The sequence below is a fragment of the Pecten maximus genome, chromosome 12 (assembly GCF_902652985.1).
Source record: "Pecten maximus chromosome 12, xPecMax1.1, whole genome shotgun sequence".
Classification (NCBI taxonomy): domain Eukaryota; kingdom Metazoa; phylum Mollusca; class Bivalvia; order Pectinida; family Pectinidae; genus Pecten; species Pecten maximus.
In genome coordinates, this window is record NC_047026.1 from 33,409,737 (window position 1) to 33,435,593 (window position 25,857).

Consider the following 25,857-nt stretch of genomic DNA (forward strand, 5'->3'; position numbering starts at 1 on the left):
AAATGGGACTAAATGGGTGTTTGGGGATAAACAAATATCTCATTTATCCATAAACGTAATGTAGGTGTTTTGTCATGCCCGATTTTGTTTCATCTACACAAATAATAGAGAATGCCATGTTTTCGTATAGTAGTGAGCTCTGCCCAACACCAGACATGGTGTCAGGGCCAGAAGAAATTCAGGCTACGTCGACAATAGACATACACTTTGTACTTTGAAGGGTAGTGTATAATTCATATTTAATATGTCAATGTAACTGCATAATTGGTTCACCACGCACAGTGCGCCACTGGACCATGACGATCTATTTTGGTACTGTGGGAATCACTGTGGTCACGTGATATGTTACCTGTATCTTAGCCAAGACTATCGCTGTAAGACGACTATACTCTAATTTTTGATACCCGCGAACTAGGTCCGGCCGGGACAAACGCAAAATGTTAGCCTCGTAAAATATAACAACAGTACAGTAACGTTAAAATGTCTTCATAAAAGGAAATTAAAGTCTCTCGCTCTGCTGATTTGATACTCTATGTAAAACTGGTTTTCATTACTACTGACATGAATTCAGTTGGGAATTCAATTTTTCAAAAGGAAAGGTACAGTCGCGGACACTTTAAAAATTGTTTAAATTGTTTTTGAACGTTTCATTTGATTAGACTTGAAAATTCAGAGGACAATATCAGACTAAAGTGTAATTGAAGATTTGTATCTTGACGCCGGAGCTAGCAGTTCTGCATGTTTTTAAAACAGTAATTATGTTGTTCCAGTTGCCATGATATCAATCTCTGATCAATATGCTGGGTCTGTGAGCTGGTTATTCTCTTTAAAGAGACTTTAACATTTCTGATATTATTATCGATTTACTTTATTTTTTAATTTATTTTTTTACATGTAAGTATGGAATGTTGTACATGTATATGGTTGATAAAGCATTTGTTCAAGCTTCTCGGACTTCAAGGGAAACTGCAATTTAAACGACATTAAAATAGTATTACACACCCTACTTCTCCAGCACAGGTTTTAGGATACAGTGTTGACATACATCAGATGTGTTTGACTGCTATCAGTAAATTTGTGTAAGTTCCAATCTGTGTCATAAGTTGCAAAAAACTACTAAAATAGCAATATTTACGGGGAAGGACTGTCATTTACAAGACTATGATCGTTATTCACAACTTTCCAGTAAAGATGTATAATTAGTAGCCATGACGATATTTCATCGTCAAGATGCTCAGACAATCTAATAATCTAATGCATCACGTTGTTGGTAATAATTTACCTTAATCAGAGTACAATCATAAGGAGACATTACATGTACCTCCATGTAAATCGAACTGTAGTGATGTTTATAGTAGTTATAAATGACATACATTGGCAGATGCTGGCTACTTGATGCTACATTGCATCAAGAATTCCCAGTATATAACATGCATCTCTACATGTTTTCCTTGTCATCGTTTAAGTTTAAAACAGAACTAATGAACAAGTATTTTAGTATAATAGACGTACATGTATCTACATATGTACATTGTACGTCACATTTCATAGCGATTTCAGAATGCTCGTCATGAGGGAAACAGATTTATATTTATCATACAATACAATTTGTTTTGCGATTAATTATGAGACCACCTTAAATGTAACATACTATTGATAACGATATCACCTTAAGTGTAATATAAGATTAATAATGATATCAACTTAAGTGTTAATAATGTTATTATAAATTGATATTTTTAAAACTGTTTGATAGGATTGGATAGTATCACGTGATTCCCGATAAAAAGTCATATTGACCGGCCGTGCAATAAAAGCTTCTAAAAAAATCTGGTTGACTGGGTGTTTTTAAAAATAGATATATGACGTAATGTCAAGCGCTCCGAAGACCTTGACACCGCTTGACAGCAACAACAGCAATAGCAGACGTCAGGTTCGCCGTTCAAAAAAAACGAACAAAAAGAGGCTATTCTCGACGGTGTTGAGTCCAACAATACAAAACGGAACACATCAACAGCTGTCAAAGCTTTTAGGGATAATTTAACATCTAGAAGGGAATCATCTAACTTCGAGGAATTCACAAAAAGTGACTTGGACATCTCGCTTTGTAATTCCTACATGGAAATGCGATCCAAGAAAGGGGAACTATACAAAAAAGCTACGTTGATTTTGTACAGGGTTGTGCTAATGCAGGATATGATGGTCGATAATGAGTTTGACGATATTCACTCCACAGTTGATGTGCAAGATGTGTCCAGCCAGCAAAGTTTAAATGCAAATAATGCAGTAACAAAATCCATGTGCCGCTTTCCCATGGCCTTACTAACCATCCAAAATGTTCAAAATCTTACCATTAATAACAATATTTATAACAAATGATCTAAAATTCTGCAAAATACTTCCTTGTCGATACATGGTTTTGTCGACACAAGAAAACATATCAACCTCGGACCTCGTCCTCTGTTAATATGTTTTCTTGGGTTGATAAAACCATGTATCGCCCTCATCGGAAGGCTATAATTGTATAATATAAGATTAATAATGAGATCACCTTAAATGTAACATATTCAGAACGTTTATTTCAACTAAACAGCAGACCATTTTCGGTTTTTATAGAGAAGACTATGCAATAATTACTTTTACATTATATCAATCCATATACCAAGCCCCTCGAACCTAACGCCAGAATGTTAATCAGAATGTGGCAATATGGCGAGATTAACAGTGGCCACTTTTGAGGATAATAAAGCGGTTATAAAAAAACAGCGTTCAAGGTCTGTGACAAAAACCATTCCGATGTCTGTGTGGAGTGTTTGGACAAATTAGCCTTTCATGGTGTCAGATAGCGTTGTGATGCATCAATAATATGTTAAGCAAGTTTGATTGAAAGTGTGCTACATGTCTATGCCATTAAAACTGTTGTAATGGTTCAATCAATATTTATCTCAAATGAAATCTTCACGGAAAACTTATAATTTCTATCATTTCAGCTTTCTCAAAAAACAGTTCTTGTCTGATAGAAAACGTAATCAGACTGTTTTGTTTATTAATGCTCCAGCCAATTTGCGAGATATGTTTGATATGCTTATCATTTTCAAAAGGCGACGAATTCCGTTGGAAAAAGATTTTGAATTTGAAATTGGCGTCACATCGTGGTTTCTTTCTGACCTCTTTAACGGAATGATTGAAATGCCCCACTGGATTCCATTTAGGAAGACATTGCGTATTACAATTCCTTGCTTAAGTCTTACTTTTATAACATATTTGCTGTTGTTTTTGTTTCAATCAAAATAGATATTATAGATAAACTTACCTTGTTTGTTTCGTTTAGTTGTTGGCTCTCCACCAAAACAGGGACGATATGGGCGTTTGTTGGACCTGCTATAGCAATCATATTGGTAAGATGTATATATAATGTAACTAATGATCTACATTTTGTCTCCTTATCTATGTAGTGTTTCCTGACAGTTATCGCCAAATACTCCTACTAGAAAACGTTAAAGAGCAAAATAAGTTCCTTTCCTGAAGATAAAACATTCAAAAATCAAGGATGAGAGTTTAAAATATAATCAACAAGAAATATCTTTTAAAAAAGATAAACGGCATTGTTTTATGCTGTTGCTTATAATGTAAAACTGCTGGTGAAAAAATAATGAACTAATGCGTTTCAGCGCGGATAACAAAATTATATCAGTTTGAATAATTTTTAGTGATAATTAGACTGCATTTGAATCAGGAATATAACTTTATCAGTGTGTCATTTGAAAAGTATTCAGCTTGCATTCAATCTTAATTTTGTCTCGTTTGTAACTGCATATTTGCATTTTGCATTTACCGCTACATTGACCAATCACAACACATCTTGACCAGTAACGCCACCTTTCGCGTCATATCCGGGGCCAAAAGAATAGTATACGACTATGCCGAAAAAGTTATGAAAACACTTTTGACCCATCAAAACTTCTTAAACTACGATTTGTTTGCTTGCAAATATATCATAAATACCACACAAAAACAGTTCAACGCTTATGTTTACATTACTTTTACTTTTTTTTTTTTTTTTTTGAATGCTATAATTCATATTTAAAATTCATAATTCCCGCCTTACCGACAGTCAGCAGATATTGACTGAAAATGCTTTATAACTTGTAAGTTTTATACGTGACGACAAACTGTGACTAATACTGACTAGCATGTACTATTTATATGTGACGACAAAATGTGACTAATGCTGACTAGCATGTACTATTTATATGTGACGACAAACTGTGACTAATACTGACTAACATGTACTATTTATATGTGATGACACACTGTGACTTATACTGACTAGCATGTACTATTTATATGTGACGACAAATATGTCACCAATACTGACTAGCATGTACTATTTATATGTGACGACAAATATGTCACCAATACTGACTAGCATGTACTATTTATATGTGACGACAAACTGTGACTAATACTGACTAGCATGTACTATTTATATGTGACGACAAATATGTCACCAATACTGACTAGCATGTACTATTTATATGTGACGGCAAACTGTGACTAATACTGACTAGCATGTACTATTTATATGTGACGACAAACTGTGACTAATACTGACTAGCATGTACTATTTATATGTGACGACAAACTGTGACTAATACTGACTAGCATGTACTCTTTATATGTGACGGCAAACTGTGACTAATACTGACTAGCATGTACTATTTATATGTGACGACAAACTGTGACTAATGCTGACTAGCATGTACTATTTATATGTGACGACAAACTGTGACTAATGCTGACTAGCATGTACTATTTATATGTGACGGCAAACTGTGACTAAAACTGACTAGCATGTACTATTTATATGTGACGACAAACTGTGACTAATGCTGACTAGCATGTACTATTTATATGTGACGGCGAACTGTGACTAATGCTGACTAGCATGTACTATTTATATGTGACGGCAAACTGTGACTAATACTGACTAGCATGTACTATTTATATGTGACGACAAACTGTGACTAATGCTGACTAGCATGTACTATTTATATGTGAAGACAAATATGTCACTAATACTGACTAGCATGTACTATTTATATGTGACGACAAATATGTCACCAATACTGACTAGCATGTACTATTTATATGTGACGACAAACTGTGACTAATACTGACTAGCATGTACTATTTATATGTGACGACAAACTGTGACTAATGCTGACTAGCATGTACTATTTATATGTGACGGCGAACTGTGACTAATGCTGACTAGCATGTACTATTTATATGTGACGACAAACTGTGACTAATGCTGACTAGCATGTACTATTTATATGTGACGACAAACTGTGACTAATACTGACTAGCATGTACTATTGATATGTGACGACAAACTGTGACTAATACTGACTAGCATGTACTCTTTATATGTGACGGCAAACTGTGACTAATACTGACTAGCATGTACTATTTATATGTGACGACAAACTGTGACTAATGCTGACTAGCATGTACTATTTATATGTGACGGCGAACTGTGACTAATGCTGACTAGCATGTACTATTTATATGTGACGACAAACTGTGACTAATGCTGACTAGCATGTACTATTTATATGTGAAGACAAATATGTCACTAATACTGACTAGCATGTACTATTTATATGTGACGACAAATATGTCACCAATACTGACTAGCATGTACTATTTATATGTGACGACAAACTGTGACTAATACTGACTAGCATGTACTATTTATATGTGACGGCGAACTGTGACTAATGCTGACTAGCATGTACTATTTATATGTGACGGCGAACTGTGACTAATGCTGACTAGCATGTACTATTTATATGTGACGACAAACTGTGACTAATGCTGACTAGCATGTACTATTTATATGTGACGACAAATATGTCACCAATACTGACTAGCATGTACTATTTATATGTGACGACAAATATGTCACCAATACTGACTAGCATGTACTATTTATATGTGAAGACAAATATGTCACTAATACTGACTAGCATGTACTATTTATATGTGACGACAAATATGTCACCAATACTGACTAGCATGTACTATTTATATGTGACGACAAATATGTCACCAATACTGACTAGCATGTACTATTTATATGTGACGGCGAACTGTGACTAATGCTGACTAGCATGTACTATTTATATGTGACGACAAACTGTGACTAATACTGACTAGCAAGTACTATTTATATGTGACGACAAATATGTCACCAATACTGACTAGCATGTACTATTTATATGTGACGACAAACTGTGACTAATACTGACTAGCATGTACTATTTATATGTGACGACAAACTGTGACTAAACTGACTAGCATGTACTATTTATATGTGACGACAAATATGTCACAATACTGACTAGCATGTACTATTTATATGTGACGACAAACTGTGACTAATACTGACTAGCATGTTCTATTTATATGTGACGACAAACTGTGACTAATACTGACTAACATGTACTATTTATATGTGACGACAAACTGTGACTAATGCTGACTAGCATGTACTATTTATATGTCACGGCAAACTGTGACTAATGCTGACTAGCATGCACTATTTATACGTGACGACAAACTGTGACTAATACTGACTAGCATGTTCTATTTATATGTGACGACAAACTGTGACTAATACTGACTAGCATGTACTATTTATATGTGACGACAAATATGTCACCAATACTGACTAGCATGTACTATTTATATGTGACGACAAATATGTCACCAATACTGACTAGCATGTACTATTTATATGTGACGACAAACTGTGACTAATACTGACTAGCATGTACTATTTATATGTGACGACAAACTGTGACTAAACTGACTAGCATGTACTATTTATATGTGACGACAAATATGTCACCAATACTGACTAGCATGTACTATTTATATGTGACGACAAACTGTGACTAATACTGACTAGCATGTTCTATTTATATGTGACGACAAACTGTGACTAATACTGACTAGCATGTACTATTTATATGTGACGACAAACTGTGACTAATACTGACTAGCATGTTCTATTTATATGTGACGACAAACTGTGACTAATACTGACTAGCATGTACTATTTATATGTGACGACAAATATGTCACCAATACTGACTAGCATGTACTATTTATATGTGACGACAAACTGTGACTAATACTGACTAGCATGTACTATTTATATGTGACGACAAACTGTGACTAATACTGACTAGCATGTACTATTTATATGTGACGGCAAACTGTGACTAATGCTGACTAGCATGTACTATTTATATGTGGCGACAAACTGGGTTTTTTCCCCTATTATATGTACTGCCGTTTTACTTCTCAGTTTGCCATTTTTCGGATATTTTTAAGAGATTTTCTTCTTGCGTACAGGTGAATATAGTGATTCTAGCAATGGTTGTCAGAGTGGTGATGAGTTCTGCGAAGCTAGAGAGGCACGGCGAGTTTGACCACATCAGGTATGCAACAGAGGATTTAGTTAATCACTATAGAGGCAGTATCTTTAGTTTACCAAAATACTCATGGTATCAACACCTCTACTTCACCGTAACACTATCAGGATGAACATCTCTTGGTACGTGTTATACTCAGGAGATCTACATTTCTAGTTTACCGTAACACCCTTGAGAACAATATAATTATGTTACGGTAAAACTCGGGGTATAAAAATCTCTAGTTTACCGTAACAAAGATGCGATTGTTTTATCTAGGTAACGGTAAAACTTGGTGAATCAAAATCTGTAGGTTTATTTCAATAATAGCTCACCACCATATAGATAATAGCGTATCGCCTCCGGCAGCCCATAATTTGCATAACAAAAATGAAAATAAATATCCCGTGAGAGGACCCTTAATGCCTGATGCGAACGCACCGCGCATGACCCAAAACCTCACTTCCGCTTATGGCAGCCATCATCCCTGAAGGATTTTGACGACAGCTCGTTTTCCCAGGGTTTTTGTTGCATTTAATTAGTTTTTCTTTTGCTTTGCTTTCGTAATTTGTTATTCTCATCTTTGTTGACAAGTTTTTCATTTTCGTTTGAACTGTCAGTCCGTTTGTGTGTCGTATTTCGTCTTTTTTGTCGAGTGGTTACTGCACACGTGGACTGTCTCGCTTCGGTACCGCGGTCTAGTAGACCACTTCGGTGTCTATTTTTCTCGCTTTATTTGCTACCGTTTTGCTTTTGTCAACTCAGTTGTTTTATTTCTTTTTCATTTTGTACTTTTCTGTACTTATTTCCAGTTTACGGGACGTTTTTTCCGTAATTTTATCGGTGGATTTTTCTTCCGTTTTTTTGGCTGGATTTTCTCGTTTGCTGGAAGCTGCCCGCCTAGCAGAATGCGAGGTAAGAGACTTACTTCGGGTCCAAAAACTCGGTCAGGAGACTGCGGTCATGTCATCCTCGATGGGGATGACCATGACACCTGTTCTACCTGCCGAGGCTGCTCCCGGGACAACATGTGTTCCGTCTGTTTGACATGGTCAAACACTTTGTGGGACAGGGTGTTGTCCCATCAGTCTGTCGCCCGTAATAAGGGTGCTAAGTCTGGGGCAGACAGTAAACGTCAACCTAAAGTCCAGTGTGGTGCTGTTGTCAGCCTCCCACCTGGCAGTGAGGCATTTTTACCCCCTGAAGGGGAAGTAATTTTGTCTCACAGTGGTAGGCAGTCTTTGGCTACAGAGGAGCCTATTCACACACATATTTCTGAGGCGGTAGGGCCTTTGGGTTCTATCGGTCATCAGAAGGGCACTCACCCGGGAATCTCCTTGGAGGTCCAAGGGAGCGAGTGTCCAGGTACCATCTCCGTTAGCGGAATGGTTACCAAACAGGCCAGTCATGCGACCCGGGCCCCATTGAGGGGTGCCGGCGTACCCACTGACAGTAGGCCGGCTGGTACTGCCAGTTTTTACGGTGGTTCTGGAGAGGCTGCACTAGGAGCTGGGAGTGTCTCTGTTTCACTCCCAGGCGTTGGTTTACCGTATTTTGAGTCTGGTTTGGGTTCCGGGGTTATGCACCCGTCGGTTCCTAGGTCTGCCTTGCCTCTATCTGGTCCTCCTCCAGTTAGAGCTCCTGGCTCAGTGGGGTTTATGGGTGCTCCAGGGCATCCCCCACCTTATCCCTACCCTCATTCTGCACCCGGGTTAGGTGGTAGTTTGCAGTCTCCTGGCAATTTTGGCCATTTTCAGCCATATTGGCCAGGCAGGTCTCCAGTAGGGGGCAATTCATTTCCTGGTCCTGCGGGTGTCGGAATGTTGCCTTCTCCCCAGTATTCTGGCTTCGGCCAACACTGGGGCCCCTCCCAGTCTATGGGATTTCCATACCCTGGGTATGGTCAAACCTTTCCAGGTTACACTGGTCAACCTTGGGTTTCCTCAGCTGTCTATAATCAGTCAGGTGTTGAGTTGGGTCCCCCCCCCCCCTCCCCCCCCCCCCTTCTCGCTCACGCCTTGTTAAGTCTAAAAGGGTTCACCGTCCCTCGAAGACATTGGCTGAGACTCCCAGGTCATCGCTTCCCAGCAGGGTTAAGCGTAAAGTCAACTTCTCTCATCTTAGTGCTGGCCTTTCTTCTGCTTCTAAGTGTAGGAGAATGGAGGCTCCAGACCAGACTGTGTCTCGGTCAACCCCCAGTTTTGGCCAGTCTCCTCAAACTGATCTTCAGGAGACTGAGGATATGGATTTTGAGGAGTCCGAGACTGAGGATGTTGGTCAGCTGACTTTGCCTGATGATGGGGACACTCTGTCGTTGGATGCTGGGTCTGATGTGGATGCCGAGACTCGCTCATGGCTCCCATCAGTACCTACCGAGGGGTCAGATCATGAGTCTTTTCACTCTGAGGCTGATAACCCCGACTCAGATTTAGGTCTGGCTGCATCTCAGGCAGAGAGGAATCTTGATTCCTTTCGTAGCCTTCGTTTGGAGGTTGCTTCCCTTTTGGGAGTTGAATTTTGTCCCCCTCCCTCTGCTTCTAGCCTCCCAGAAAGGACTTCAACTTTAAGTGCCTTTCTTCCCTCGGAGCCAGAAGCTAAGGCATCAGGTAGGTCTTTGGCTGAAGGGACTATGGTCTCTTCAGCATTGGCCCAAATTGAAAAGGTTCTGCGGGCCAAAGTATCTGCTAATAGGAAGCAGGATCTTTCTGGTTTGCTTCTGGGGGTTAGCGATATCGAGGGGTTTAGTCCTTCTCGATATTCTGTGCACAATTCCTCAGTTGAACCTACTCCAGCCAAGGTGGATCTTATCTTAGACCATCGCTGGCCTGGGAGATCAAATGATATTGTTCATTTATCTCCTAAGGAGCATAGTCGCATGGAAAGACTGCTTCGTCTTGCCATTCATGTGCTGGCTTATGCAGATTCTTTTTCCTCTGCTTTGTTCGTAGCATCTTCTCATTCTGAGGAGAGCCTACCTAACAAGACTAAGCTTCTGGCTGAACTCAGCAAGGCCATGAACCGGGCCCACATGGATGGAACCGCGCTCATTTTGGCAGTTCTTGCTGATTTTGTTTTGGCCCGCCGTGCAGCAGTTCTGAAGCCCAGACTAGCTGTAGGTGAGCCATTCATTTCCGATCTCATGACTGCTCCCTTGTCTGGCTCAGAAATGTTTGGAGGTATTCTCACCTCTGTCATGGACCGAGTCAACAATGACAAGGCGGCTTCAGCTAGGCTTGAGAAGCTTAGGGCTAAGCCTAAACCTGGCCGGGTGCAGCGTCCAGGTAAGCCTAAGAGGGGTGCTCAGACAACTCAGTCTCAGACTCAGACTCAGCCTCCTGTAGCTTCGGCTGTTCGAGGTGGGCACTCTTCTCGGGGTCGGGGCAGTCAGAGTCACAGAGGGGGAAGGGGTGGAAAGAAGAATCCCAGCAAGAAGGGACAGAGTTCCTGACTCTTTCAGTCCCTCGGTTCCTCATTGTCACTTGTCCTCCCCATTAGACGATCCATGGTCAGGTCTCCAGCTTCCAAAGCCAGATCTGCCCGTCGGGGGTCGTCTATCCTCCTTCCTACCAGAATGGAAGGAGCTCACCAAGGACAAGTGGGCAATTTCGGTGGTTTCCGAGGGTCTAGGTATTCCTCTCTTGAAGGATCCTCCTCTGTCTGTGGACCCTATCTTCTTTCCTCCACCAGGCCGTGTAGAGAAGGCTCAAGCCCTCTTAGACGAGGTCCGCATGTGGGTTAATGTTGCGTCCCGTTTTGTTGCTCATTAGTGTATTCATGTAAAATATACATTGTTGTACATTGTTGCAACTTGTACATTCCAATGACGTCACATTGTTTACAGATCCCGCGTTGTGTCTGCACTGCCTGACACGAAGGCTTCATTCTGTGTTTTTTAATGTTTTTGTTAGTTTTCTGATAATTCAATTGATCAGGTATGATTAAACAACCCCAAGCAATATGAGGTGTGATTGTAATTTTAAGTTTAAACCGCATGTTGCGAAAAATACTTCAACTTTCACTTTGTCAGTGCATTCGTGATCGCAGCTTCGATAGGCTGTCATGGCAACGACGAGGACGGTGGTTTCATCACAGTGACGAATTTACAAACTTGCATGTGTACAGCCGAAAACTTCTAACTATACCTTATGTCTTTGGAAATCATCTGTAAATAATTAATTGAATTAATTACGATCCATTGCATTCGTTTATTAACGTTTGTTCGTTTCTATATGCCGATTTCGATACTTAAAACACTGAAGAGTTCCAATATTGGAGAATGAACATTAACACTTGCTCTATAAATCGTCCTAGAGCACCCGACTACCCTAAATCAATACTTATGAAACAGGTACGAGCGTGAAGGTAATTGTATGAGAGCAACGAAAAGTGCTGTACATTCTTACGAAAATGACAAACAACATCAAAATTACTTAAAAAGTAGTCGATTAATCGGCATTTCTTCAATTAACACCAGTTTATAACGCCGTTATGTAACCATACTTGAATAAATAGAAGAATGTACAGCACTTTTTCTCGGTTTCTTAGCACGATGAATAAGTGTATCATATTTGTTTGTACGACAAAATACGTTGGTCGGGTGCTCTGGCCATATCTACCGACCAAGTGTTAATGTAGTCCTTCGTGCCGGTCACGTGACCACGCGAGAACACGAGGAACGACGAAAACATCCCGATAAAGACGTTGGACACCTAACATTAAAATCCGATCAAAAAAACAAACAGAACTAACCGGGAAATCATTAAATATTGAATTTATATTAAAACATGATGTTTTTTGTTCTTTTTAATTATAAATGCAACATTAACCCACATGCGAGGTCAATTCCTTGATAGCCAAGGGTGCTGTGGAGGAGCTTCCAAGGTCACTTGGACTCCAGGCTTTTACTCCCGGATATATCTTGTCAAGAAGAAATCCGGGGCCTGGCGTCCGATTATAGACCTCAGTGCATTCAACAAGCATGTAGTCTCGCCACTCTTCAAAATGGAGACACCTCGAAGTATCTTGACTTCGGTAGCTCCAGGTATGTGGGCGACCTCAATCGACCTCAAGGACGCTTATTTCCATATACCGATAAAGAAATCGGTCAGGAAATTCCTGAGATTCACTTCTCAAGGCAGAGTGTTCCAGTTCAAGGCCATGCCCTTCGGTCTGACCACCGCCCCTTTGGTGTTCACCAAGCTACTTCAGGTGGTTGTGGGCTATTTACACAGTCGCGGAGTAGATATCCATATTTATTTCGACGACTCCCTGATGCTGCATATAGACCCAGTCTCTCTGCGTTGCAGCATCAGGTCGGTCTTGACAACTCTTCTACGCCTAGGTTTTATCCCTTCACGGGAGAAATCCGAGGTTCTTCCATCCCAGGACTTCATTTTCCTGGGAAACCGTTTCCTTACGGATCGGGGCCTCGTTCTTCCTCCTCAGTCCAAGTTCCAGAAAGCCAAGGAGTTGGTTATTCTGCTCAACAGTCTGGACTATATTCAGGTCAGGTGGTTTCTGAGGCTTCTCGGATTCCTCAATTCCCTTTCGGATGTCGTACCCCTGGGTCGGCTCCATATTCGCCCTCTTCAGATGTTTCTTCTTTCCAAATGGAAACCTGCATCCCTCGAGTGGGATGCTCGGATTCCATTGGAAGCTTCCGTCAAGGCCTCGGCCATGTGGTGGGCTTTGGAGGCCAATGTTTTGAAGGGCGTCTCTCTTCAGAGAGCGTCCCCTACAGTAACTCTGTATACGGATGCATCTATGACGGGTTGGGGTGCCTACCTCAACGGTCAGTGTCGTTCAGGGGTCTGGCAGGGGGCTCAACTCCAGGAACACATCAATGTGCTGGAGATGAGAGCAGTTCTGCTAGCCATTCAGTCCCTACAGCCTCTGCTGCAGGATCAGTCCATTTGTCTGGCTACAGACAATGCTACAGTGGTAGCTTATTTGGAGAATCAGGGGGGTACAAAGTCTCACAAGCTATGTGCCCTCACTATCAGGATTCTTCTTTGTCAGGATATGGGTCTGTCCCTCTCAGTGAGGCATCTTCCAGGGCACCTGAATGTTTTAGCAGACACGCTATCCAGATCCAGTTATCACAGAATGGACCCTGAACAGGTCTATATTCAGGGCCATCTGCATGGTTTGGGAGACTCCTCTTGTAGATCTGTTTGCCACAGCTCTGAATTTCCAGATTCAGACGTTCGTGTCCCCAGTTCCGGATCCTTTGGCTTGGGAAGTAGATGCTCTATCCCTGAGCTGGGAGGGTCTTCTGGCATATGCCTTCCCTCCATTCAACCTCCTGGGCAGGGTACTTCACAAGGTCAGGAATCACGATTGCTCGGTTCTCCTGATAGCACCTCTGTGGCCCAGACAGCCTTGGTTTCCGGCTCTTCTGGATTTGCTGGTAGATCTCCCCTTGGCCATTCCGGCCAGGTGGAATCTCCTCAGCCAGCCCAAATCCAGACAGTTTCACCCCAATCCGGAACACCTACACCTTCACGCGTGGAGGCTATCTCAGTCTGTCTCTTGCAGGCAGGCTTTTCTGCAGAAGTTACCGATGGCATCACAAGATCTATTCGATCTTCCTCATCTGCCATCTATGAGTCCAGATGGTCAGTCTTCTGCAGTTGGTGTATCAGCAGGAAGGTTGATCCACTCGGTGCCTCTATTCAGTTAATAGCGGAGTTTTTCCTCTACCTTTTTAAAGTTAGGGAACTAGCGCCTAGCACCATTCGAGGCTATCGTTCAGCCTTAGCCAATGTATTTTCTTTTCGGGGTCGTTCAGATGTTGGAACATGTTCCACTCTCTCTAATCTCCTCAGGTCTTTTTCGTTGGAGAAGCCTAAGGTAGGAATCTTGACACCCCAGTGGGACTTGGCTTTAGTTTTGGACTCTCTTACAAGGTCTCCTTATGAGCCTTTGGCTTCTGCTTCTGTTAAGTTCCTTTCTTGGAAGACTGTTTTCCTGATTGCACTTGCCTCAGGTAGGCGGAGAAGTGAAATACATGTTCTTTCTTCTTCTCCGTCATGTCTCAGGTGGTCACGAAACTATTCCCTAGTGACCCTTCTCACTGACCCCTCCTTCTTGGCGAAAAACCAGGTTCCCAATTTTTCACCAGATCCTATTAAGATTCCTGCCTTAAAGGCTGTCTCTGGTCCCAATGATCAGGATCTGCTACTTTGTCCTTGTAGGGCTTTGAAGTTTTATCTTGATAAAACTAAGTGGGGGCGGCAGGGTCCTAGACCTCGTCTGTTCTTGTCCATCAAGGCAAAGCAGTCTGATATATCTTCTCAGACTATTTCCAGGTGGATCTGTGAAACTATTCAGAAAGCCTATGAGGGGTCTACTGCAGAGACTCGTGACAGTGTTCGGGTTAGGGCACATGAAGTTAGGGCTCTATCTGCCTCTTGGGCTTTTCTCAATGGAACCTCATATGATGAGGTCATGGCATCTGCCTTTTGGCGAGGCCGCAACACCTTTGCAGACTTCTATCTGCGGTCGCTGTCCTCCCATGCAGATGGGTTATATTCTCTGGGTCCTCTTGTCACTGCTCAGTCAGTCACTTGTCCCCCAGTCAATCCTTAGGGAGGTTCCATTGCGGTTTCTGTTTTTAAAGAGTTTTATTGTAAATATCCCAGACCCTTAAGGGGTTTTTAACTGATGTCTTTGTTGCGGTCTTTTCAAGAGGTCATTGTCCTCGGAGACTCCTCTACGGTAAGACAAATTCGCTATTATCTATATGGTGGTGAGCTATTATTGAAATAAACTTGAGGTTTTTGTAGTAAAACCAATGTTTATGATATAATACTCACCACCATATACTAGAGTTCCCACCCTCCTCCCCTCGTCTCCTCATCCAATTTATTTGGTTGCGGAAGTGAGGTTTTGGGTCATGCGCGGTGCGTTCGTATCGGGCATTAAGGGTCCTCTCACGGGATATTTATTTTCATTTTTTTTATGCAAATTATGGGCTGCCGGAGGCGATACGCTATCATCTATATGGTGGTGAGTATTATATCATAAACATTGGTTTTACTACAAAAACCTCAATTTACTGTCACACTCAGGAGATAAACATATATAGGTTTCTGTTCTACTAAGGGGATCAGTATATCTAGATTTCCGTAATATTCAGGGGATCGACATCTTCAGGTTACCGTTACACTCAGGGAATCACCATATCTAGTTAACTGTTACACTCATGGAATCACCATCTCTAGTAAACTTTTACATTCAGGGGATCACCATCTCTAGTAAACTTTTACATTCAGGGGATCACCATCTCTAGTAAGCTTTTACACTCAGGGGATCACCATCTCTAGTAAACTGTTGCACTCAGGGGATCACCATCTCTAGTAAATTGTTACACTCAGGGGATCACCATCTCTGATCAATTGTTACACTCAGGAGATCACCATCTCTAGTAAATTGTTACACTCAGGAGATCACCATCTCTAGTAAATTGTTACACTCAGGAGATCACCATCTCTGGTAAACTGTTACTCTCAGGGGATCACCATTTCTAGTAAACTGTTACACTCAGGGGATCACCATCTCTGGTAAACTGTTACTCTCAGGGGATCACCATTTCTAGTAAACTGTTACACTTAGGGGATCATCATCTCTGATAAACTGTTACACTCAGGGCATCACCATCTCTAGAAAACTTTTACACTCAGGGGATCACCATCTCTTGTTTACTATTCATTCAGGGAATCACCTTCTCTAGAAAACTGTTACACTCAGGGGGTCACCATCTCTAGTAAACTTTTACACTCAGGGGATCACCATCCCTAGTAAACTGTTACACGCAGGGGATGACCATCTCTTGTTACTGTTCCACTCAGGGGATCACCATCTCTTGTTACTGTTACACTCAGGGGATCACCATCTCATGATTACTGTTACACGCAGGGGATCACCATCTCTGGTAAACTATTACACTCCGGGGATCACCATCTCTAGTAAACTGTTACACTCAGGAGATCATCATCTCTGGTAAACGGTTATACTCAGGGGATCACCATCTCTAGTAAACTTTTACACTCAGGGGATCACCATCTCTTGTTTACTGTTCATTCAGGGAATCACCTTATCTAGAAAACTGTTACATTCAGGGGATCAACATCTCTAGTAAACTGTTTCACTCAGGTGATCACCATCTCTAGTAAACTGTTACACGCAGGGGATCACAATCTCTAGTAAACTTTTACACTCAGGGGATCACCATCTCTTGTTTACTGTTCATTCAGGGAATCACCTTATCTAGAAAACTGTTACATTCAGGGGATCAACATCTCTAGTAAACTGTTTCACTCAGGTGATCACCATCTCTAGTTAACTGTTACACGCAGGGGATCACAATCTCTAGTAAACTTTTACACTCAGGGGATCACCATCTCTAGTTAACTATTACACTCAGGGGATCACAATCTCTAGTAAACTGTTACACTCAGGGATCACCATCTCTGGTAAACTGTTACTCTCAGGAGATCACAATTTCTAGTAAACTGTTACATTCGGGGGATCACCATCTCTAGTAAAGTGTTACACTCAGGAGATCACCATCTCTAGTAAATTGTTAGACTCAGGAGATCACCATCTCTAGTAAATTGTTACACTCAGGGGATCACCATCTCTAGTAAACTGTTACACTCAGGGGATCACCATCTCTAGTAAACTGTTACACTCAGGGGATCACCATCTCTTGTTTACTGTTACACTCAGGGGATCACCATCTCTTGTAACTGTTACACTCAGGGGATCACCATCTCTTGTTTACTGTTACACTCAGGGGATCACCATCTCTTGATTACTGTTACACTCCGGGGATCACCATCTCTAGTAAACTGTTACACTCAGGGGATCACCATCTCTTGTTTACTGTTACACTCAGGGGATCACCATCTCTTGTAACTGTTACACTCAGGGGATCACCATCTCTTGTTTACTGTTACACTCAGGGGATCACCATCTCTTGTTTACTGTTACACTCAGGGGATCACCATCTCTTGTTTACTGTTACACTCAGGGGATCACCATCTCTTGTTTACTGTTACACTCAGGGGATCACCATCTCTTGTTTACTGTTACACTCAGGGGATCACCATCTCTTGTAACTGTTACACTCAGGGGATCACCATCTCTTGATTACTGTTACACGCAGGGGATCACCATCTCTGGTAAGCTATTACACTCAGGGGATCACCATCTCTAGTAAACTGTTACACTCAGGAGATCATCATCTCTGGTAAACGGTTATACGCAGGAGATCACCATCTCTAGTAAATTGTTACACTCAGGAGATCACCATCTCTGGTTTACTGTTACACTCGGGGGATCACCATCTTTAGTAAACTTTTACACTCAGGGGATCACCATTTCTTGTTTACTGTTCATTCAGGGAATCACCTTCTCTAGAAAACTGTTACACTCAGGGGATAAACATCTCTAGTAAACTGTTTCACCCAGGGGATCACCATCTCTAGTAAACTGTTACACTCAGGGGATCACCATCTCTAGTTAACTGTTACACGCAGGGGATCACAATCTCTAGTAAACTTTTACACTCAGGAGATCACCATCTCTAGCTAACTATTACACTCAGGGGATCACAATCTCTAGTAAACTGTTACACTCAGGGGATCACCATCTCTGGTAAACTGTTACTCTCAGGGGATCACCATTTCTAGTAAACTGTTACACTCAGGAGATCACCATCTCTGGTTTACTGTTACAATCGGGGGATCACCATGTCTAGTAAACTGTTACACTCAGGGGATCACCATCTCTAGTAAACTGTTACACTCATGGGATAACCATCTCTAGTAAACTGTTACACTCAGGGGATCACCATCTCTAGTAAACTGTTACACTCAGGGGATCACCATCTCTTGTTTACTGTTACATTCAGGGGATCACCATCTCTTGTTTACTGTTACACTCAGGGGATCACCATATCTTGTTACTGTTACACTCAGGGGATCACCATCTCTTGTTACTGTTACACTCAGGGGATCACCATCTCTTGATTACTGTTACACGCAGGGGATCACCATCTCTGGTAAGCTATTGCACTCAGGGGATCACCATCTCTAGTAAATTGTTACACTCAGGAGATCATCATCTCTGGTAAACGGTTATACTCAGGGGATAACCATCTCTAGTTAACTGTTACACGCAGGGGATCACCATCTCTAGTAAACTTTTACACTCAGGGGATCACCATCTCTTGTTTACTGTTCATTCAGGGAATCACCTTCTCTAGTAAACTGTTACACTCAGGGGATCAACATCTCTAGTAAACTGTTTCACTCAGGGGATCACCATCTCTAGTAAACTGTTACACTCAGGGGATCACCATCTCTAGTTAACTGTTACAAGCAGGGGATCACCATCTCTAGTAAACTTTTACACTCAGGGGATCACCATCACTAGTAAACTACTACACTCAGGGGATCACCATCCCTAGTAAACTGTTACACTCAGGGGATCACCATCTCTAGTAAACTGTTACACTCAGGGGATCACCATATCTAGTAAACTGTTACACTAAGGAGATCACCATCTCTAGTAAATTGTTACACTCAGGAGATCACCATCTCTGGTTTACTGTTACACTCGGGGGATCACCATCTCTAGTAAATTGTTACACTCAGGGGATCACCATCTCTAGTAAACTGTTACACTCAGGGCATCACCATCTCTAGTAAACTGTTACACTCAGGGGATCACCATCTCTAGTAAACTGTTAGACTCAGGGGATCTCCATCTCTAGTAATCTGTTACACTCAGGGGATCACCATCTCCAGTAAACTGTTACACTCAGGGGATCACCATCTCTTGTAACTGTTACTCTCAGGGGATCACCATCTCTAGTAAACTTTTCCACTCAGGGGATCACCATCTCTAGTAAACTGTTACACTCAGGAGATCACCATCTCTAGTAAATTATTACACTCAGGAGATCACCATCTCTGGTTTACTGTTACACTCGGGGGATCACCATCTCTAGTAAATTGTTACACTCAGGGGATCACCATCTCTAGTAAACTGTTACACTCAGGGGATCACCATCTCTAGTAAACTGTTACACTCAGGGGATCACCATCTCTAGTAAACTGTTACACTCAGGGGATCACCATCTCTAGTAAACTGTTACACTCATGGGATCACCATCTCTAGTAAATTGTTACACTCAGGGGATCACCATCTCTAGTAAACTGTTACACTCAGGGGATCACCATCTCTAGTAAACTGTTACACTCATGGGATCACCATCTCTAGTAAACTGTTACACTCAGGGGATCACCATCTCTAGTAAACTGTTACTCTCAGGGGATCACAATTTCCAGTAAACTGTTACACTCAGGGGATCACCATCTCTTGTAACTGTTACTCTCAGGGGATCACCATCTCTTGTAACTGTTACACTCAGGGGATCACAATTTCTAGTAAACTGTTACACTCAGGGGATCACCATCTCTTGTAACTGTTACTCTCAGGGGATCACCATCTCTTGTAACTGTTACTCTCAGGGGATCACCATCTCTAGTAAACTGTTACACTCAGGGGATCACCATCTCTTGTAACTGTTACTCTCAGGGGATCACAATCTCTAGTAAACTGTTACACTCAGGGGATCACCATCTCTTGTAACTGTTACTCTCAGGGGATCACAATCTCTAGTAAACTGTTCCACTCAGGGGATCACCATCTCTAGTTAACTGTTACTATCAGGGGATCACCATCTCTAGTAAACTGTTACTCTCAGGGGATCACCATCTCTTGTTTACTGTTACTCTCAGGGGATCACCATCTCCAGTAAACTGTTACACTCAGGGGATCACCATCTCCAGTAAACTGTTACACTCAGGGGATCACCATCTCCAGTAAACTGTTACACTCAGGAGATCACCATCTCTAGTAAACTGTTACACTCAGGGGATCACCATCTCTAGTAAACTGTTACACTCAGGGGATCACCATCTCTTGTAACTGTTACTCTCAGGGGATCACAATCTCTAGTAAACTGTTCCACTCAGGGGATCACCATCTCTAGTTAACTGTTACTCTCAGGGGATCACCATCTCTAGTAAACTGTTACTCTCAGGGGATCACCATCTCTTGTTACTGTTACACTCAGGGGATCACCATCTCCAGTAAACTGTTACACTCAGGGGATCACCATCTCTAGTAATCTGTTACACTCAGGGGATCACCATCTCCAGTAAACTGTTACACTCAGGAGATCACAATCTCTATTAAACTGTTACACTCAGGGGATCACCATCTCCAGTAAACTGTTACACTCAGGGGATCACCATCTCCAGTAAACTGTTACAAGCAGGGGATCACCATCTCTAGTAAACTTTTACACTCAGGGGATCACCATCACTAGTAAACTACTACACTCAGGGGATCACCATCCCTAGTAAACTGTTACACTCAGGGGATCACCATCTCTAGTAAACTGTTACACTCAGGGGATCACCATATCTAGTAAACTGTTACACTAAGGAGATCACCATCTCTAGTAAATTGTTACACTCAGGAGATCACCATCTCTGGTTTACTGTTACACTCGGGGGATCACCATCTCTAGTAAATTGTTACACTCAGGGGATCACCATCTCTAGTAAACTGTTACACTCAGGGGATCACCATCTCTAGTAAACTGTTACACTCAGGGGATCACCATCTCTAGAAAACTGTTAGACTCAGGGGATCTCCATCTCTAGTAATCTGTTACACTCAGGGGATCACCATCTCCAGTAAACTGTTACACTCAGGGGATCACCATCTCTTGTAACTGTTACTCTCAGGGGATCACCATCTCTAGTAAACTTTTCCACTCAGGGGATCACCATCTCTAGTAAACTGTTACACTCAGGAGATCACCATCTCTAGTAAATTATTACACTCAGGAGATCACCATCTCTGGTTTACTGTTACACTCGGGGGATCACCATCTCTAGTAAATTGTTACACTCAGGGGATCACCATCTCTAGTAAACTGTTACACTCAGGGGATCACCATCTCTAGTAAACTGTTACACTCAGGGGATCACCATCTCTAGTAAACTGTTACACTCAGGGGATCACCATCTCTAGTAAACTGTTACACTCATGGGATCACCATCTCTAGTAAATTGTTACACTCAGGGGATCACCATCTCTAGTAAACTGTTACACTCAGGGGATCACCATCTCTAGTAAACTGTTACACTCAGGGGATCACCATCTCTAGTAAACTGTTACACTCAGGGGATCACCATCTCTAGTAAACTGTTACTCTCAGGGGATCACAATTTCCAGTAAACTGTTACACTCAGGGGATCACCATCTCTTGTAACTGTTACTCTCAGGGGATCACCATCTCTTGTAACTGTTACACTCAGGGGATCACAATTTCTAGTAAACTGTTACACTCAGGGGATCACCATCTCTTGTAACTGTTACTCTCAGGGGATCACCATCTCTTGTAACTGTTACTCTCAGGGGATCACCATCTCTAGTAAACTGTTACACTCAGGGGATCACCATCTCTTGTAACTGTTACTCTCAGGGGATCACAATCTCTAGTAAACTGTTACACTCAGGGGATCACCATCTCTTGTAACTGTTACTCTCAGGGGATCACAATCTCTAGTAAACTGTTCCACTCAGGGGATCACCATCTCTAGTTAACTGTTACTATCAGGGGATCACCATCTCTAGTAAACTGTTACTCTCAGGGGATCACCATCTCTTGTTTACTGTTACTCTCAGGGGATCACCATCTCCAGTAAACTGTTACACTCAGGGGATCACCATCTCCAGTAAACTGTTACACTCAGGGGATCACCATCTCCAGTAAACTGTTACACTCAGGAGATCACCATCTCTAGTAATCTGTTACACTCAGGGGATCACCATCTCTAGTAAACTGTTACACTCAGGGGATCACCATCTCTTGTAACTGTTACTCTCAGGGGATCACAATCTCTAGTAAACTGTTCCACTCAGGGGATCACCATCTCTAGTTAACTGTTACTCTCAGGGGATCACCATCTCTAGTAAACTGTTACTCTCAGGGGATCACCATCTCTTGTTACTGTTACACTCAGGGGATCACCATCTCCAGTAAACTGTTACACTCAGGGGATCACCATCTCTAGTAATCTGTTACACTCAGGGGATCACCATCTCCAGTAAACTGTTACACTCAGGAGATCACAATCTCTATTAAACTGTTACACTCAGGGGATCACCATCTCCAGTAAACTGTTACACTAAGGAGATCACCATCTCTAGTAAATTGTTACACTCAGGAGATCACCATCTCTGGTTTACTGTTACACTCGGGGGATCACCATCTCTAGTAAATTGTTACACTCAGGGGATCACCATCTCTAGTAAACTGTTACACTCAGGGCATCACCATCTCTAGTAAACTGTTACACTCAGGGGATCACCATCTCTAGAAAACTGTTAGACTCAGGGGATCTCCATCTCTAGTAATCTGTTACACTCAGGGGATCACCATCTCCAGTAAACTGTTACACTCAGGGGATCACCATCTCTTGTAACTGTTACTCTCAGGGGATCACCATCTCTAGTAAACTTTTCCACTCAGGGGATCACCATCTCTAGTAAACTGTTACACTCAGGAGATCACCATCTCTAGTAAATTATTACACTCAGGAGATCACCATCTCTGGTTTACTGTTACACTCGGGGGATCACCATCTCTAGTAAATTGTTACACTCATGGGATCACCATCTCTAGTAAACTGTTACACTCAGGGGATCACCATCTCTAGTAAACTGTTACACTCAGGGGATCACCATCTCTAGTAAACTGTTACACTCAGGGGATCACCATCTCTAGTAAACTGTTACACTCAGGGGATCACCATCTCTAGTAAATTGTTACACTCAGGGGATCACCATCTCTAGTAAACTGTTACACTCAGGGGATCACCATCTCTAGTAAACTGTTACACTCAGGGGATCACCATCTCTAGTAAACTGTTACACTCAGGGGATCACCATCTCTAGTAAACTGTTACTCTCAGGGGATCACAATTTCCAGTAAACTGTTACACTCAGGGGATCACCATCTCTTGTAACTGTTACTCTCAGGGGATCACCATCTCTTGTAACTGTTACACTCAGGGGATCACAATTTCTACTAAACTGTTACACTCAGGGGATCACCATCTCTTGTAACTGTTACTCTCAGGGGATCACCATCTCTTGTAACTGTTACTCTCAGGGGATCACCATCTCTAGTAAACTGTTACACTCAGGGGATCACCATCTCTTGTAACTGTTACTCTCAGGGGATCACAATCTCTAGTAAACTGTTACACTCAGGGGATCACCATCTCTTGTAACTGTTACTCTCAGGGGATCACAATCTCTAGTAAACTGTTCCACTCAGGGGATCACCATCTCTAGTTAACTGTTACTATCAGGGGATCACCATCTCTAGTAAACTGTTACTCTCAGGGGATCACCATCTCTTGTTTACTGTTACTCTCAGGGGATCACCATCTCCAGTAAACTGTTACACTCAGGGGATCACCATCTCTAGTAAACTGTTACACTCAGGGGATCACCATCTCCAGTAAACTGTTACACTCAGGAGATCACCATCTCTAGTAAACTGTTACACTCAGGGGATCACCATCTCTAGTAAACTGTTACACTCAGGGGATCACCATCTCTTGTAACTGTTACTCTCAGGGGATCACAATCTCTAGTAAACTGTTCCACTCAGGGGATCACCATCTCTAGTTAACTGTTACTCTCAGGGGATCACCATCTCTAGTAAACTGTTACTCTCAGGGGATCACCATCTCTTGTTACTGTTACACTCAGGGGATCACCATCTCCAGTAAACTGTTACACTCAGGGGATCACCATCTCTAGTAATCTGTTACACTCAGGGGATCACCATCTCCAGTAAACTGTTACACTCAGGAGATCACAATCTCTATTAAACTGTTACACTCAGGGGATCACCATCTCCAGTAAACTGTTACACTCAGGGGATCACCATCTCCAGTAAACTGTTACAAGCAGGGGATCACCATCTCTAGTAAACTTTTACACTCAGGGGATCACCATCACTAGTAAACTACTACACTCAGGGGATCACCATCCCTAGTAAACTGTTACACTCAGGGGATCACCATCTCTAGTAAACTGTTACACTCAGGGGATCACCATCTCTAGTAAACTGTTACACTCAGGAGATCACCATCTCTAGTAAATTGTTACACTCAGGAGATCACCATCTCTGGTTTACTGTTACACTCGGGGGATCATCATCTCTAGTAAATTGTTACACTCAGGGGATCACCATCTCTAGTAAACTGTTACACTCAGGGGATCACCATCTCTAGTAAACTGTTACACTCAGGGGATCACCATCTCTAGAAAACTGTTAGACTCAGGGGATCTCCATCTCTAGTAATCTGTTACACTCAGGGGATCACCATCTCCAGTAAACTGTTACACTCAGGGGATCACCATCTCTTGTAACTGTTACTCTCAGGGGATCACCATCTCTAGTAAACTTTTCCACTCAGGGGATCACCATCTCTAGTAAACTGTTACACTCAGGAGATCACCATCTCTAGTAAATTATTACACTCAGGAGATCACCATCTCTGGTTTACTGTTACACTCGGGGGATCACCATCTCTAGTAAATTGTTACACTCAGGGGATCACCATCTCTAGTAAACTGTTACACTCAGGGGATCACCATCTCTAGTAAACTGTTACACTCAGGGGATCACCATCTCTAGTAAACTGTTACACTCAGGGGATCACCATCTCTAGTAAACTGTTACACTCATGGGATCACCATCTCTAGTAAATTGTTACACTCAGGGGATCACCATCTCTAGTAAACTGTTACACTCATGGGATCACCATCTCTAGTAAACTGTTACACTCATGGGATCACCATCTCTAGTAAACTGTTACACTCAGGGGATCACCATCTCTAGTAAACTGTTACTCTCAGGGGATCACAATTTCCAGTAAACTGTTACACTCAGGGGATCACCATCTCTTGTAACTGTTACTCTCAGGGGATCACCATCTCTTGTAACTGTTACACTCAGGGGATCACAATTTCTAGTAAACTGTTACACTCAGGGGATCACCATCTCTTGTAACTGTTACTCTCAGGGGATCACCATCTCTTGTAACTGTTACTCTCAGGGGATCACCATCTCTAGTAAACTGTTACACTCAGGGGATCACCATCTCTTGTAACTGTTACTCTCAGGGGATCACAATCTCTAGTAAACTGTTACACTCAGGGGATCACCATCTCTTGTAACTGTTACTCTCAGGGGATCACA

The 25,857-nt window shown here is 42.1% G+C and overlaps 1 protein-coding gene across 1 annotated transcript in view; it reads left to right on the forward strand.

The window, feature by feature from the left end:
- The window catches only part of LOC117339004 (adhesion G-protein coupled receptor G2-like), a 95,593-nt gene that overhangs the window by 40,391 nt on the left and 29,345 nt on the right, over positions 1 to 25,857 (forward strand). Inside the window, exons 24-25 of the mRNA XM_033900369.1 lie at positions 3,332 to 3,398; positions 7,429 to 7,514. Of these exons, the coding sequence (XP_033756260.1) occupies positions 3,332 to 3,398; positions 7,429 to 7,514 (153 nt within the window). The remainder of the gene's footprint in view (positions 1 to 3,331; positions 3,399 to 7,428; positions 7,515 to 25,857) is intronic.